General features: G+C 47.5%; 2 protein-coding genes across 14 annotated transcripts in view; one reads left to right on the top strand and one right to left on the bottom strand.

Moving 5' to 3' along the window:
* Positions 1-15,000, bottom strand: part of LOC135896516 (mucin-19-like) — a 379,214-nt gene that overhangs the window by 41,976 nt on the left and 322,238 nt on the right. The window contains exon 1 of one of the 8 annotated variants that reach the window (XR_010562726.1): positions 1,999-2,132. The exons of the other annotated variants lie outside the window; for them this stretch is intronic. The gene's annotated coding sequence lies outside the window, so the exon portion shown is untranslated. Of the gene's footprint in view, positions 1-1,998; positions 2,133-15,000 lie in introns of those variants that run through there. 8 annotated transcript variants of the gene reach the window in all.
* Positions 1-15,000, top strand: part of LOC135896517 (brain acid soluble protein 1 homolog) — an 18,580-nt gene that overhangs the window by 62 nt on the left and 3,518 nt on the right. Inside the window, exons 1-8 of one of the 6 annotated variants that reach the window (XM_065424947.1) lie at positions 1-134; positions 2,109-2,195; positions 3,275-3,361; positions 4,241-4,327; positions 5,620-5,706; positions 6,578-6,664; positions 7,292-7,378; positions 11,553-11,639. The exon at positions 1-134 is cut by the window's left edge and continues 62 nt beyond it. In XM_065424947.1, coding sequence (XP_065281019.1) covers positions 56-134; positions 2,109-2,195; positions 3,275-3,361; positions 4,241-4,327; positions 5,620-5,706; positions 6,578-6,664; positions 7,292-7,378; positions 11,553-11,639 — 688 coding nt within the window. In that variant the 5' untranslated portion in view covers positions 1-55. The remainder of the gene's footprint in view (positions 135-2,108; positions 2,196-3,274; positions 3,362-4,240; positions 4,328-5,619; positions 5,707-6,577; positions 6,665-7,291; positions 7,379-11,552; positions 11,640-15,000) is intronic. The other 5 variants (XM_065424948.1, XM_065424949.1, XM_065424950.1 and 2 more) reach the window with 5 other exon arrangements.

The raw sequence follows: 15,000 nt of genomic DNA, 5'->3' as shown, positions 1-15,000 counted from the left end.
ACCATTTGTCTTTCTCGTCTCGCTGGCCGCTTCTGGAACGTCGACAGCCTCCCAGATGGAGCCGAAAACCCAAGAAGGGGAGACGACTCAGACGCCGAAGAAACGTCAACGCAGAGGCTCGCGCTCCTCGCTAGGTGAGCGTATACAACGGAACAGTGGTTCAACCAAGCGTAGTCGGCCGTACCCGAACGCATGTTTCGAATTGCTAGTAGGTGCAGTGGGGCGTGGCACTTGCGGAGACGACGGACGTTTTCGCGCATGCGCGTGTAAGAGCGAGTGCGAGAGAGGAAATGTGGGGACTTTATCTCCTTGAATAAATGACTCTGCCTACACTCTAAGAACAGTTTACACCCTTTGGCTTGCCCCTTCTGCCACACAAAAATAATCGTCATCTGCCTTGATGCGTTTCCTTTCTTTATCGCTGCAATCCCGGAACTTTCCAGTGACGAACGGCACGCGCGTTATCAGAAGAGGCACTCCAAAGGGTGTAAACTGTTCTATGCTGATAACGCGCGTGCCGTTCGTCACTGGAAAGTTCCGGGCTCGCAGCGATAAAGAAAGGAAACGCATCAAGGCAGATGACGATTATTTTTGTGTGGCAGAAGGGGCAAGCCAAAGGGTGTAAACTGTTCTTAGAGTGTAGGACTACGGAGGAGTTTCTTAGCGCGTGTTTTATGCGTTCGTCCCTAGGCGCGCCGGCAGAAGTCGCGCGGCGCAGAAGTGATGAACCTAGCATCGTAAGTTGGCGGCTCGACGCAATTATATTTATTCAATCGTGTTGTTTGCTAATTAAAACAACGTGTAACTATTTCACATTATTGGCGGCGCGTCCAGGACACCAAAGCGGCAACGGGGCCATCAAAGCTAGAAGCCGGACTGGTCCGTGGGTTGGGGCTTGCAGAGGCCTGCGTGTGCCAGGAAAGTGTACGATCGGCTGTCCGCGATAGCGGACAGCCAATTTTTTATGCGAACACCCCCTGGCACGCTTCGGCCTCCGCGGCCCCAACCCACGGGCCGCCCTGCTTTCACCTTTGATCCCCCCGCTACCGCTTGGGTGCCTCGGAGATCCTGCGCCGCCTGCTTTAACATAACCTCATGTGCTCCCTTGAGGCCTCGGTTTGCCGGTTTCGTGTGCCCTCCTAAAGCAGTGCTTGTAAAGAATGCAATCTATCGACGCGAGTAACAAAGTGGTCCTCGTCTTATACAACACCAATCAGAACCTTGCCCCTTCAGGGACAGTGATGACCAAAGAGGGGCGTCAGTGCCCACTGCCTCACTGTGCGGGCAGTCAGCGGCGGAGCGTAAACAAACTCGACCCCCCTCCTACATGCTGGCACGCCTAGGGACAAACGCATGCTACACGCGCAAAGCAACTTCTCCGCCGTAGTGCCTAGGCAGAGTCACATATTCAAGGAGCAAAGGCCCCCAGATTTTCTCTCTCGCACCCGCTCTTACTGCGCAGAAACGTCGAGCGCCGTCAAAAGCGCCACGCCCCGCTGTGCATACTAGCAATTGTAAAAACGCTACCCGCGTGGGAGCAAATGGCCACAACATAACATTGCGGCTGGCACAGCTATCGCGAGACCGGAAGGTTGTCTGGCTCCATTATCTCACTGTCGCAAACGTACCATTGACACGAGTTTCAAGGGACTGTACTGTGACATATCTCGAGCATCTGAACGACATTAAGCACATGACTTGGACAAGTGTTCGACTTGCGTAAGTGTCACGGCTGTTGCACGCAATACACTGTGCCTGCTCCTACTAATCTCCCGTGATAAAGACAAGAAGAAGAAAACTAATTATTGGCGGATGGTTAAGGGATGTTGTGTTATTCTCTTGAGCTGAACGTAGATTCCTACTTTAAGCAGAAGCAACGTAATGATCCCGACATTATCGATATACCTTGTTGTGCTGATGTTAGTCGGATAGCACTATTACGCAAAGTATGTCACAGAGCGAATGTACCGAGGCAAATGCAATAAATGCTATACGTACGCTACCCAGACAGCCATCTTCTTCAGAGCGTGCTCTAGCGAGGGTGGTATGTTGAATAAGAAAACCGTTTCTCGTTCTCGTCTCGCTGGCCGCTTCTGGAACGCCGACAGCCTCCGAGATGGAGCAGAAAACCCTAGAAAGGGACACGTCTCAGGCACCGAAAGGACGTCCTCGCAAAGGCTCGCGAACCTCGCAAGGTGAGCGTATGGAACGTAACGCTTGTTCGACCAAGCCCACTCGGACGTACCCAGACGCCAGCAAGTGGTCGCAACATAACATTGCGGCTGGCACACCTATCGCGAGACCGCATGGTTGTCCGGCTCCATTATTTCACTATCACAGACGTACCATTGGCACGAGTTTCGAGGGACTGTACTGTGACAAAGCTCGAGCATTTGAATGTCAGTAAACATATGACTTGCACAAGTGTACGACTAGCGCATGTGTCGCGGCTGTTGCACGCAATACACTGGGCCCGATCCGACTACCCTCCCGTGACAAAGACAAGAAAGAAAATTGCCAGTGGCTTAGCTCGGCTATGCCAGGATGTACGTAGCGAAAGCTAATGCATATCATAGTTGGCCTTGGTTAATCTTGATTGCAAGTCCAGGTTAGTCTGGTTGTCTAGCTATGCTGCGGCATTTAGCCAGGCGTTCGGCGCGCTGTTCGTCTGTTTCGTGGGCGATTGGTTTCCTCTTCGTATCGTCCCGATGTCGATTCCAGGCCTGCTAGTGCTGATCAGAATCGTCGTCGTCCATACTGCCGCCTCAACTGTGGTTGCGGCGCACGCGAGCTCTCCATTTCAATCCTCCGACATGTTATCAGACATGCGACGCAGGTGGCGAAGCGAGAGGAGGCGAAAGCAACGACGAGGAACGCGTTGTGACGAGGAACGCGGTGTGACGTCATGTGCATTTTCGGAGCACGGCCACGGCGAAATCGCAAGTTCGCGCGCTTTAAAATAAACTCATTATTGGCGGATGCTTAAGGGAAGTTATGTTATTCTCTTAAACTGAACGCAGATTCCTATTTTAAGCAGAAGCAATGTAATGATCCAGACATTATCGATATACCTTGTGCTGATGTTAGACGGCTAACAAAAATTAAGCAAAGTGTGTCACAAAGCGAGTGTATCGGGGCAAACGAAATAAATGCTATACGTACGCTATACCCAGACGGTCATCTTCTTCAGAGCGTGCTTTAGCGAGGGTGGTATGTTAAAGAAGAAAACCATTTCTCTTTCTCGTCTCGCTGGCCACTTCGGGAACGTCGACAGCCGCCGAGGTGGAGCAGAAAAGCCAAGAAAGGGAGACGACTCAGACGCCAAAGCAACAGCAACGCAGAGGCTCGCGCTCCGTGCAAGGTGAGCGTATAGAATGGAACATTCGTTCGACCAAGCGTATTCCCCCCTACCGAGACATGAAGAAGTGGCCACAATATATAACTGCGGCTGGCACAGCTATCACGTGACCGGATGGTTGTCTGGCTCCAATAACTCACTGTCGCAAATGTACCATTGACACGCGTTCCAAGGGACTGTACTGTGGCATATCTCTTTTTCTTTATTTACACAAGTACCTGCAGCACCACAAGAGCATTACTGCAGGGGATGGGGAGGGGGGGGGGGGGGGTCAAATTGAAGAAAAATGAACATGTGACAGAAACTTGATACAGCTAAGCACAGGTGGTAAAAGTAACAAAATACGTAACATCGATGAGTCATCTTGACGGCAAAACGGCCTTCAATGATATGCGGTACAAATTGCAAGACAGAAATGGAAAGGGTACACTATCGCATGAACTGCAATGCCAGCCAAATGATATCTGACTATCTGAACGACATTAAGCACATGATTTGGGCAAGTGTACTTGCGTAAGTGTCACGGCTGTTGGACGCAATACACTGGGCCTGATCTGACTACCTACCCGTGACCAAGGCAAGAAAAAAAAAATTATTATTGGTGGATGGTTAAGGGACGTTATTCTCTTACGCGGAATGCAGATTCAAATTTTAAGCAGAAGCAATGTAATGATCCCGACGTTATCGATATACCTTGTTCTGATGTTAGTCGGATAACAAAAATTAGGCAAAGTGTGTCACAGAGCGAGTGTATCGGGCCAAACGCAATCAACGCAACCAGACGGCCATCTTCTTCAGAGCGTGCTCTAGCGAGGGTGGTATGTTAAAGAAGAAAACCATTTCTCTTTCTCGTCTCGCTGGCCGCTTCGGGAACGCCGACAGCCTCCGAGATGGAGCAGAAAACCCAAGAAAGGGACACGTCTCAGGCACCGAAAGGACGTCCTCGCAAAGGTTCGCGTTCCTCGCAAGGTGAGCGTATAGAACGTAACGCTTGTTCGACCAAGCCTACTCGGACGCACCCAGACGCGAGCGTGTGGCCGCAACGTAACATTGCGGCTGGCACAGCTATCGCGAGACCGCATGGTTGTCTGGCTCCATTGTTTCACTGTCACAAACGTACCGTTGACACGAGTTTCGAGCGACTGCACTGTGACATATCTCGAGCATCTGAATGTCAGTAAACATATGACTTGCACAAGTGTACGACTAGCGCGTGTGTCGCGGCTGTTGCACGCAATACACTGGGCCTGATCCGACTACCCTCCCGTGACAAAGACAAGAAATTGGCAGTGGCTTAGCTCGGCTATGCCAGGATGTACAGTCGCGGACAGAATATTATGGACCATGAAATCTAAGAAAAAGCTGAATATCTCCGCAACCTCACAACGCAATCTGGTATTTGCATTTTGGACCTTGACTAGAATATGCTAACAACGTTGTCGTGGGCAGTTTTACTGGTTACTTCTACAGGCTGCTCGGGAATTGAACGTTTTCGGAGATCCCGCGGTCCATTTTCTTCTGACCGCGACTGTACGTAGCGAAAGCTAATGCATATCATAGTTAGCCTTGGTTGATCTTGATTGCAAATCCAGGTTAGTCTTATTGTCTAGCTATGCTGCGGAATTTAGCCAGTCGTTCGGCGCGCTGTTCGTCTGTTTCGTGGGCGATTGGTTTCCTCTTCGTATCGTTCCGATGTCGATTCCAGGCCTGCTATTGCTGATCAGAATTGTCGCCGTCCATACTGCCGCCTCAACTGTGGTTGCGGCGCACGCGAGCTCTCCTTTTTTATCCTCCGACATGTTATCAGACATGCGACGCAGCTGGCGAAGCGAGAGGAGGCGAAAGCAACGACGAGGAACGCGTTGTGACGAGGGACGTGGTGTGACGTCATGTGCATTTTCGAGGCATGGCCACGGCGAAATCGCAAGTTCGCGCGCTTTAAAATAAACTCATTATTGGCGGATGCTTAAGGGAAGTTATGTTATTCTCTTAAACTGAACGCAGATTCCTATTTTAAGCAGAAGCAACGTAATGATCCAGACATTATCGATATACCTTGCTGTGCTGATGTTAGACGGCTAACAAAAATTAAGCAAAGTGTGTCACAGAGCTAGTGTACCGGGGCAAATGCTATAAATGCTATACGTACGCTATACTCAGACGCCCATCTTCTTCAGAGCGTGCTCTAGCGAGGGTGGTATGTTAAATAAGAAAACCATTTCTCTTTCTCGTGTCGCTGGCCGCTTCGGGAACGTCAACAGCCGCCGAGGTGGAGCAGAAAAGCCAAGAAAGGGAGACGACTCAGACGCCAAAGCAGCAGCAACGCAGAGGCTCGCGGTCCGTGCAAGGTGAGCGTGTAGAACTTAACGTGTAGAACAAGCGTATTCCGCCCTACCGAGACATGAAGAAGTGGCCACAATATATAACTGCGGCTGGCACAGCTATCATGTGAACGGATGGTTGTCTGGCTCCAATAACTCACTGTCACAAATGTACCATTGACACGAGTTCCAAGGGTCTGTACTGTGCCATATCTCTTTTTCTTTATTTATACAAGTACCTGCAGCACCACAAGAGCATTATTGCAGGGAGGGGGGGGGGGGACAAATTCAAGAAAAATGAACATGTGACAAAAACTTGATACAGCTAAGAACAGGTGGTAAAAGTTACAAAACACGTAACATCGATGAGTCATCTCGACGGCAAAACGGCCTTCAGTGAAATGCGGTACAAAATTGCAAGGCAGAAATAGAAAGGGTACGCTATCGCATGAAGTGCAATGACAGCCAAATGATATCTGACCATCTGAATGACATTAAGCACATGACTTGGACAAGTGTACTTGCGTAAGTGTCGCAGCTGTTGCAAGCGATACACTGGGCCTGATCCGAATACCCTCCCGTGACAAAGACAAGAAGAAAAAAACTCATTATTGGCGGATGGTTAAGAGATGTTATTTTCTTACGCTGAACGCAGATTCTTATTTTAAGCAGAAGCAACGTAATGATCCCGACGTTATCGATATACCTTGTTGTGGTGATGTTAGTCGGATAACAAAAATTAGGCAAAGTGTGTCACAGAGTGAGCGTATCGGGCCAAACGCAATCAACGCAACCAGACGGCCATCTTCTTCAGAGCGTGCTCTAGCGAGGGTGGTATGTTAAAGAAGAAAACCATTTCTCTTTCTCGTCTCGCTGGCCGCTTCGGGAACGTCGACAGCCGCCGAGATGGAGCAGAAAAGCCAAGAAAAGGAGGCGACTCAGACGCCAAAGGGACAGCAACGCAGAGGCTCCCGTTCCGTGCAAGGTGAACGTGTACAACCAAACACTCGTTCAACCAAGTGTACTCGATCGTACCGGGGCGGGAACAAGTGGCCACAATGTATAATTGCGGTTGGCACAGCTATAGCGAGACCGGATGGTTCCATTATCTCACTGTCGCAAATGTACCGTTGACACGAGTTTCAAGGGACTGTACGGTGACATATCTCGACCATCTGTACGACATTAGGCACATGACTTGGACAAGTGTACGACTTGCGCGAGTGTCACGGCTGTTGCACGCAATACACTGGACCTGCTCCAACTACCTTGCCGTGACAAATACACGAAACAAAAACTCATTATTGGGGGATGGTTAAGGGATGTTATGTTATTCTCTTAAGCTGAACGCAGATTCCTATTTTAAGCAGAAGCAACGTAATGATCCCGACGTTATCCATATACCTTGTTGTGCTGATGTTAGTCGGATAACAAAATTACGCCAAGTGTGTCACAGAACGAGTGTACCAGAGCGAACGCAATAAATGCTATACGTACGCTATACCCAGACGGCCATCTTCTTCAGAGCGTATGGTAGAGCGAGGGTGGTATGTTAAAGAAGAAAACCCATTTCTCGTTCTCGTCTCGCTGGCCGCTTCTGCAACGCCGACAGCGTCCGAGATGGAGCAGAAAACCCAGGAAAGGGACACGTCTCAGGCACCGAAAGGACGTCATCGCAGAGGCTCACGATCCTCGCAAGGTGAGCGTATAGAACGTAACGCTCGGTTCAACCAAGCGTACTCGGCCGCACCGAGACATGAACAAGTGGCCAAAATATATAATTGCGGCTGGCACAGCTATCTCGAAACCGGGTGGTCGATATATGTTCCTGTATCATTGCTTTCGTCGATTTTCATGTTCTTCATGTCACAAATGGCATTCATTCTTAGATGCGCATTTCTCGCGATACAGAATACTCTTGTTTCAAATGTTATCATTTTGATGCATTGTTGCCAGTGCTTTCCACTGATATATAATTGAAAATTTTGAAGAAAGGCAATGTAGCAATTATTACAGCGATGTTGGGTGAGATGTTTGGGGAGTGGGGTAAGGGGGTTGACACTTTGTCAGGCATTAATTTGCCTTTATGTCTGCCTCCTAGGTAACTCAGTTCTGATGCCTAAATAAAGATACTTTGACTGAGTTTGATTGGCTCGATTATCTGATTGTCGCAAACGCACCATTGACAAAAACTTCAAGGGACTGTACTGTGACATATCTCGAGCATCCGAACGACATTAAGCACATGACTTGGACAAGTGTACGACTTGCGTAAGAGTCACGGCTGTTGCACGCAACACACTGGGCCTAATCCGACTAACCTCCCATGACAAAGACAAGAAAAAAAACGAATTATTTGCGAATGGGTAATGGATGTTATGTTATTCTCTTAAGCTGAACGCAGATTCGTATTTTAAGCAGAAGCAACGTAATGATCCCGACGTTATCGATGTACCTTGTTGTGCTGATGTTAGTCGGATAACAAAATTATGCAAAGTGTTTCACAGAGCGAGTGTACCGGGTGAAACGCAATATATGCTTTACGTACGCTTAGAGCACTGCGTGGGCCTGATTATTAGGCCCGGTGCCTGCCCGGGCCCGTGATACCAAGCCCGGGCCTGGACCGGGCCCGGGCGTTTATTACTACGCTTAACCAGTGCGCCCGGGTTCATGACCAGGCCCGGACCGGTCCCGCTAAACATTTGTTGTTGATGATGATAATTATTGATGCCTTGCGCTTTGTCGCGGACGATCGGACGGAAAATCCGGTGTGTACATGCATCGAAATACTGCTTTACCTGCGGTGGTAGCTCAGCGGTTAAGCTGTTAAGTCCTAGGACGCGGGTGCGATTCCCGCGGCCACGGCGACCGCATTCGATATTGGCGAAATGCAAGAACACCCGCGTACTTATATTTAGGTGCACGTTAAAGAACTCCAGGTAGTCGAAATTAATCCCGTCCCCACTGTGGCGTGCCTCGTAATCATATTGTGGTTTTGGCACGTAATACCAAGGAATATAAATGAAATGTGGTACATGTGCATGTGGTACATGGAAAGTCATTACAATAAAAGTGTAGTGACAATAAAACATAGCAACAAAATTTGTTTAAAAGGAGTGTACAACTAAAATGGAACAGCGGATAGAAGCAAACCCGGGACATGTTCTTTGATGCTCTTTTGTACACTCGCGTTGGAAACACTATTTGCACAATTTTTTAGAAAGAGGCTCTTGAATAATAATATGTCGCAGCAAGATCAAAAAATCTTTTTCATATATCTTTTTATATTTTATCAGCAAAAGCAGATGAAATATAAATCGTTCATATTCTAACGTCGACACGGAAACGTAATCGCCACGTGCAATATAATTATGTAATCAACCTGTCCCGCACCATACTTGATGCCATTCCAGATAAAAGGTTTCTCCCTTTGTAATGAAATAAAGATAGAAAATACGTTTAGATAACACCCAGTGACACAAAAAGACCACACCCGAAGACGATGCCACAGGAATAGGAGTCTGAAAAGGCCAGCAAAAGGCAAAAATTTACATGTTCTTCATGCTTCGACGGCATGTTCTTACATGCCGTCGCTTGTACGTACTCAGGTTATTTTTTGCAATCCCCCTAATTAGATAACCTGTCTTAACTAATTGATTAGTTTCTCAATTATTAAAATTAGATGAAAAGTGTCAATGATAAAGTCGTAGAGCAACATGAAAAACTCCCGATACAGCTTTCTGTTGCTCAATACGTGGTGCAGGAGTGCTTTTCAGAGGGTGAAGCAAGCTCGCGAATACATGCAAAATTGGCGCGCGACCGGCCATTAATTAATATATGGGGATTTACATGCCAAAAGAACTTTCTGATTATGAGGCACGCCGTAGTGGGGGACTCCGGAAATTTTGACCACCTGGGGTTCTTTAACGTGCACCTAAATCTAAGCACACGGGTGTTTTCGCATTTCGCCCCCATCGAAATGCGGCCGTCGTGGCCGGGATACGATCCCGCGACCTCATGCTCAGCAGCCTAACACCATAGCCACTGAGCAACCACGGCGGGTGCGACCGGCCATTCCTGGCACATTGCGCGTATTCGCGGGCTTCTTTCACGTGAAGTTCGAAAAAAAAAACACTTTTATGTTGCACGTATTGAGCAACACAAAGCTGTATCGAGAGTTCCCCATGGTTTTCTACAATTTTATAATTGACACTTTAATACAAGTATAATAATTGAGAAGTTGATTAAATCAGTAAATCTAAATGTCTAATTAGGCGAATTGCAAAAAATAAACTGAGTATCTACAAGGGACCGCAAACAGAATTACCTTGGTTCTGTCGAGCTTACGAAGTATTTGTATATTTTTAATGTTTGGCCCAAGTTAAGTGGAACACCCTGTATAATGCTGTCTACACCTGTACAGGCGCAGCATCAGAAATGTTTCTTTACTTACAGATTGTACCGTATGTGTCAACGTCCCCTCCGGGGAGTCTGATCAGCTGCAGTGTATAAGCAATAAAAGACCGAAAGCTTTGTTCCTCTCGTGGGAACATCCGTGATGTTCGTTCTTGGGGTAAAAGAAACAAAATTAGAACTTCATCTGTTTTTCGCTTTTCTTTACTAGAGCCAGCTCTTTGCACGTGTCACTTCAGCTTGGCAAAATATACCTTAGACCATGCAATGCATAATGCTGTCTATACCTGTATAGGCGTAGCATCAAAATATTTCTTTACTTACAGATTGTACCGTATGTGTCAACCTCACCTCCGGGGGGTCTGATCAGCTGCAGTGTATAAGCAATAAAAGACCGAAAGCTTTGTTCCTCTCGTGGGAACATCCGTGATGTTCGTTCTTGGGGTAAAAGAAGAAAATTAGAACTTCATCTGTTTTCCGCTTATCTTTAATAGAGCCAGCTCTTTGCACGTGTCACTTCAGCTTGGCACAATATACCTTAGACCACGCAATGCATAATGTTCACGTGCTCTCGAAGGCCCGACTTAGGCCTTTTAATGAGCGGGCCCGGGCCAAGCCCGCTCTTTCAAGCCCGGGCCCAGGCCCGGGCTTTTGGGTCGGCCCGGGCCCGTGCAGTGTTCTACGTGACGGCACGCTACCCAGACGGCCATAAAAGAGCTGTAAGATGCATTGCTGGTGTTCCTTATCGTTCCCCCACAGATGACTTGTTTTTAAAATATGAAATCCTGCCAATCTATAGTTTATACAATTATAGACTTTTAATGACCTATAAACGCTCTTCACACAGTGATGAACATTATATTAGTTATCTGGCAAAACTTGAGAAAAACACGCATATCCTACAAACTAGACATAAAGAAATTTGGTTAGTGCCGACGCCTAGGGCATATTATACCGGCAGTCTCTTTCTTATAGTGTTCCAGTATTATTAAATAAATTAAACAAAGAATTGTTTGACCCCTTTCAGCATTCAAGTGATGTGATTAAGCGATTTTTTCTTGGCAAGATTACGTAATGTTGCACTCAGTTTAAACCTATACCTGTTATTATTTTTTTTCGTTTGCCCATGACCACTTATTTTTCTAATACATATGTTTGTGCTGCAATGCATAGCGCTGCTTTTTACAAAGTGTTTTGATATTTTGTTTCAGTGTTTATTTGGAAAATTGAAAATCTCTGCTTGTGTACTGTACTGCCAAGTTGATAAAGGGGGCAGGACCTCTGTCAAGCTTACGAGCTTTTAGTCCTGTCTCCTTCTCTGTCCAAGAGAAAAATAAAGACTGAATTGAATTTAATTGAATTGAATCGTCTTCTTAGCGTGCTCTAGCCAGGGCGGTATGGTAAAGAAGAAAAACCATTTCTCTTTCTCGTCTCGCTGGTCGCTTCTGGAACGTCGGCAGCTTCCGAGATGGAGCAGAAAACCCAAGAAGGGGACACGTCTCAGGCACCGAAAGGACGTCATCGCAAAGGGTCGCGTTCCTCGCAAGGTGAGCGTATAGAACGTAACGCTTATTGTTCGACCAAGCCTACTCGGACGTACCCAGACGCGAACAAGTGGCCGCAACATAACATTGCGGCTGGCACAGCTATCGCGAAACCGCATGGTTGTCTGGCTCCATTATCTCACTGTCACAAACGTACCATTGACACGAGTTTCGAGGGACTGTTGTACTGTGACATATCTCGAGCATCTGAATGTCATTAAACGTATGACTTGCACTAGTGTACGACTAGCGCAAGTGTCGTGGCTGTTGCACGCAATACACTGGACCAGGCTCGACTACCCACCCGGGACAAATACAAGAAAAAAAAAACTCTTTATTGGCGGATGGTTAAGCGATTTTATGTCATTCTGTTAAGCTGAACGCAGATTCCTATTTTAAGCAGAAGCAACGTAACGATCCCGACGTTATCGATATACCTTGTTGTGCTGATGTTAGTCGGATAACGAAATTACGCAATGTTTGTCACAGAGCGAGTGTGCCGGGGCAAACGCAATAAACATAGGTAAAACACCTCATAGGCTGCCGATGCATAAGACCAATCGATGATTCTTTTTTTTTCTACTCCTATTTCCATTTCGTTTTTTTCTTTCGACTAATTGCAGTTAAGAAAAATAATAATTACGAAGGACGTACCCCTAATCGATAACCAGGTAGCCGAGCGGAGCGCAGTATCACCCCAGATATTTCCGAGCACGGCTTCATATGTCATTAAAGAAGGCCTTGAAAGGGCCGCATTTGTTTTTAGCGCTTGCGTGCCGCTGCTGAGGCAGACACAAATTAGTCCATGGCGTCAAGAGGTCGAGAAATCGTTTCCAGCCAGTTTTACTCAAAATATGTAATCACATTTCACATGAAGTTGGAACGTTTCAGCGCTCTGCTCCACGTTGTTTTCGTTGCACTTGCGTTCTTTCAACATAAGCAGACTTGGTGGGAAGGAACAGACACAATGTGTGCCACTAATGCATCGAAACGGTGTCACTTGGTACGTTAAACCGAGTCATCGGTCGGCTAGGGTCGCGTCGAGTAGAGTCGAGTCAAGTAGGGTCTCGTCGAGTCCAGTAGAGTCGAGTCAAGTAGGGTCTCGTCGAGTCCAGTAGAGTCGAGTCAAGTAGGGTCGCGTCGAGTCCAGTAGAGTCGAGTCAAGTAGGGTCGCGTCGAGTCCAGTAGAGTCGCGTCGAGTCGCGTCGAGTCCAGTAGAGTCGCGTCGAGTCGCGTCGAGTCGCGTCGAGTCCAGTAGAGTCGCGTCGAGTCCAGTAGAGTCGCGTCGAGTCGCGTCGAGTCGCGTCGAGTCGCGTCGAGTCCAGTAGAGTCGCGTCGAGTCGCGTCGAGTCCAGTAGAGTCGCGTCCAGTAGAGTCCAGTAGAGTCCGTCCGTCCGTCCGTCCGTCTGTCCGTCTGTCCGTCCGTCCGTCTGTCCGTCTGTCCGTCTGTCCGTCTGTCCGTCCGTCCGTCCGTCTGTCCGTCTGTCCGTCTGTCCGTCTGTCCGTCCGTCTGTCCGTCTGTCCGTCTGTCCGTCCGTCCGTCCGTCCGTCCGTCCGTCCGTCCGTCTGTCCGTCTGTCCGTCCGTCCGTCCGTCCGTCCGTCCGTCTGTCTGTCTGTCTGTCTGTCTGTCTGTCTGTCTGTCTGTCTGTCTGTCTGTCCGTCCGTCCGTCCGTCCGTCCGTCTTAATCAAGTTCATTTGTCGAGTCCAGTCGGGTCCAGTCGGTAATTCTAAAGTGATAACAGACTTCCCACGCATTACGAACTATTCAAATAAACGCTCGTGCCGCCAGTCTGTCGAGTCGAGTCGGGTCGCCTACGGAACAGACGATACCACACCTCGCATCCTTTTAAGCATTGTACAAACAAGGTCTCGCGACGGCGAGGGTATGTTGCGACGCTAAGCCGTACTATAGTGCCTAGAATATACTGGCTAGTGTGCCGTCCGCGGCCTTTCGGGTGGCACCAAATGCAATGAATGCCGGCGGCTGCCACTAGGGGCGCTGCAGTGCAGGTGGGTGCCGCGGCACCATCCGGTCTTCGTAGCCCGCCGTGTTTCCACAGCATCGGCAAGCGGGCTGCTGCGCTTTTTGTTTTTATTAAGCTGTAGCAGCAGCACAGTTCAAATGTGGGCAGCTGATTTATAAATCAGGGTTTGTTTCGACTACAACAGGCTTCTCTAGCGCTTGTCGCTTGCGTGAAAAGCGTGTGCTAGCTCAGCTGGGCTTCGAGCGGGAAACCTGATGTGTTTCTATGCTGGCGAAGAGAAAACGTAATTTCTAAGGCAAATGCCTTGATCTCCATCTTCCGAGGCCGTGTTGCGAGATACAGAACATATCACACGACCCAAGGAAGGCCAGAAACGAACCAAAGCATGTCCAGCCGTGTATAGGAGATGCTAAATGATTAGCAAATTTAATTATTCATTATAGTGATTGGATTAAGGGGATAAGGCTGAATTAGAGGGATTAAGGTGTATTAATTAAGGATTAGAGTGAATTAGAGTAGGCTTTACAAGGCTTTCGCCTTCGTACGTGCATATCTTCGGCGATAGCTAAGGACACTTGTTTTTTTATTCTAGCGATGATGGCAGCGTAATTTTTTAAGGGTACGTTTCAGGTTACATTTTTCATTCTAATAAAGTAAAGGAATTCTAAGGTTACGTTACTGTTCTATTGATGTTATATTAATGCATAACCATTCAAAACCGCTGTAACCGATCATCTTTTGAAATGACTTGAATTTCTGTTCTTTCTTTTTATTTTATTTGCTGCTATTTCTGCCTACTATCTTATTGTTGTCCTCATAGGTTTGAATGTTTTTGATGGTTTGTAAACCATGTACCCATCTCCTCATAATTCCCATTGGGCCCCGAGGATAGGATAATAAGCAAAAAAAATGCCTGTAAAATGGACTGCACGTGGTGTTCCGTGTACTATACATTTTTTTTTATACCTGGTAAATACGTGCACATTTCTTTTTATGTCTGATATACGTGAACAAAAATAGGAAACAGATATTTCATTTAAGCGTAACAAAGATTTTATTCATGCATAACAACAGTCAATCGCAGGCATATAAGACAGCCCCAGATGAGATAATGCACACATACATGAATAGATCGCGCAGTGACGCAGTTTCAGGAGCTTGTGCCGTTGCCTTTGCGCTTCCCTCTCTTTGTTGATGCCTTTTACAAAAAAAAAACGAAACCTCAAGAAAACAAAGAACTTTGCAACTGCTGTCAAAAGCTGGTTTTTCATGCTCTGGGCACCCTGGTTGAGGAAAGGCCAGCTGTCTGCAGCTGACCTGAAAAATCAGCTATACTCGCTACATGTAACTTGTTTTTGCTGAAGAACACAGTAAAAG

The sequence above is a fragment of the Dermacentor albipictus genome, chromosome 6 (assembly GCF_038994185.2).
Source record: "Dermacentor albipictus isolate Rhodes 1998 colony chromosome 6, USDA_Dalb.pri_finalv2, whole genome shotgun sequence".
NCBI lineage: Eukaryota > Metazoa > Arthropoda > Arachnida > Ixodida > Ixodidae > Dermacentor > Dermacentor albipictus.
Note: the sequence above shows the minus strand (reverse complement) of the source record. Positions and strands in the feature narration are given on the sequence as shown.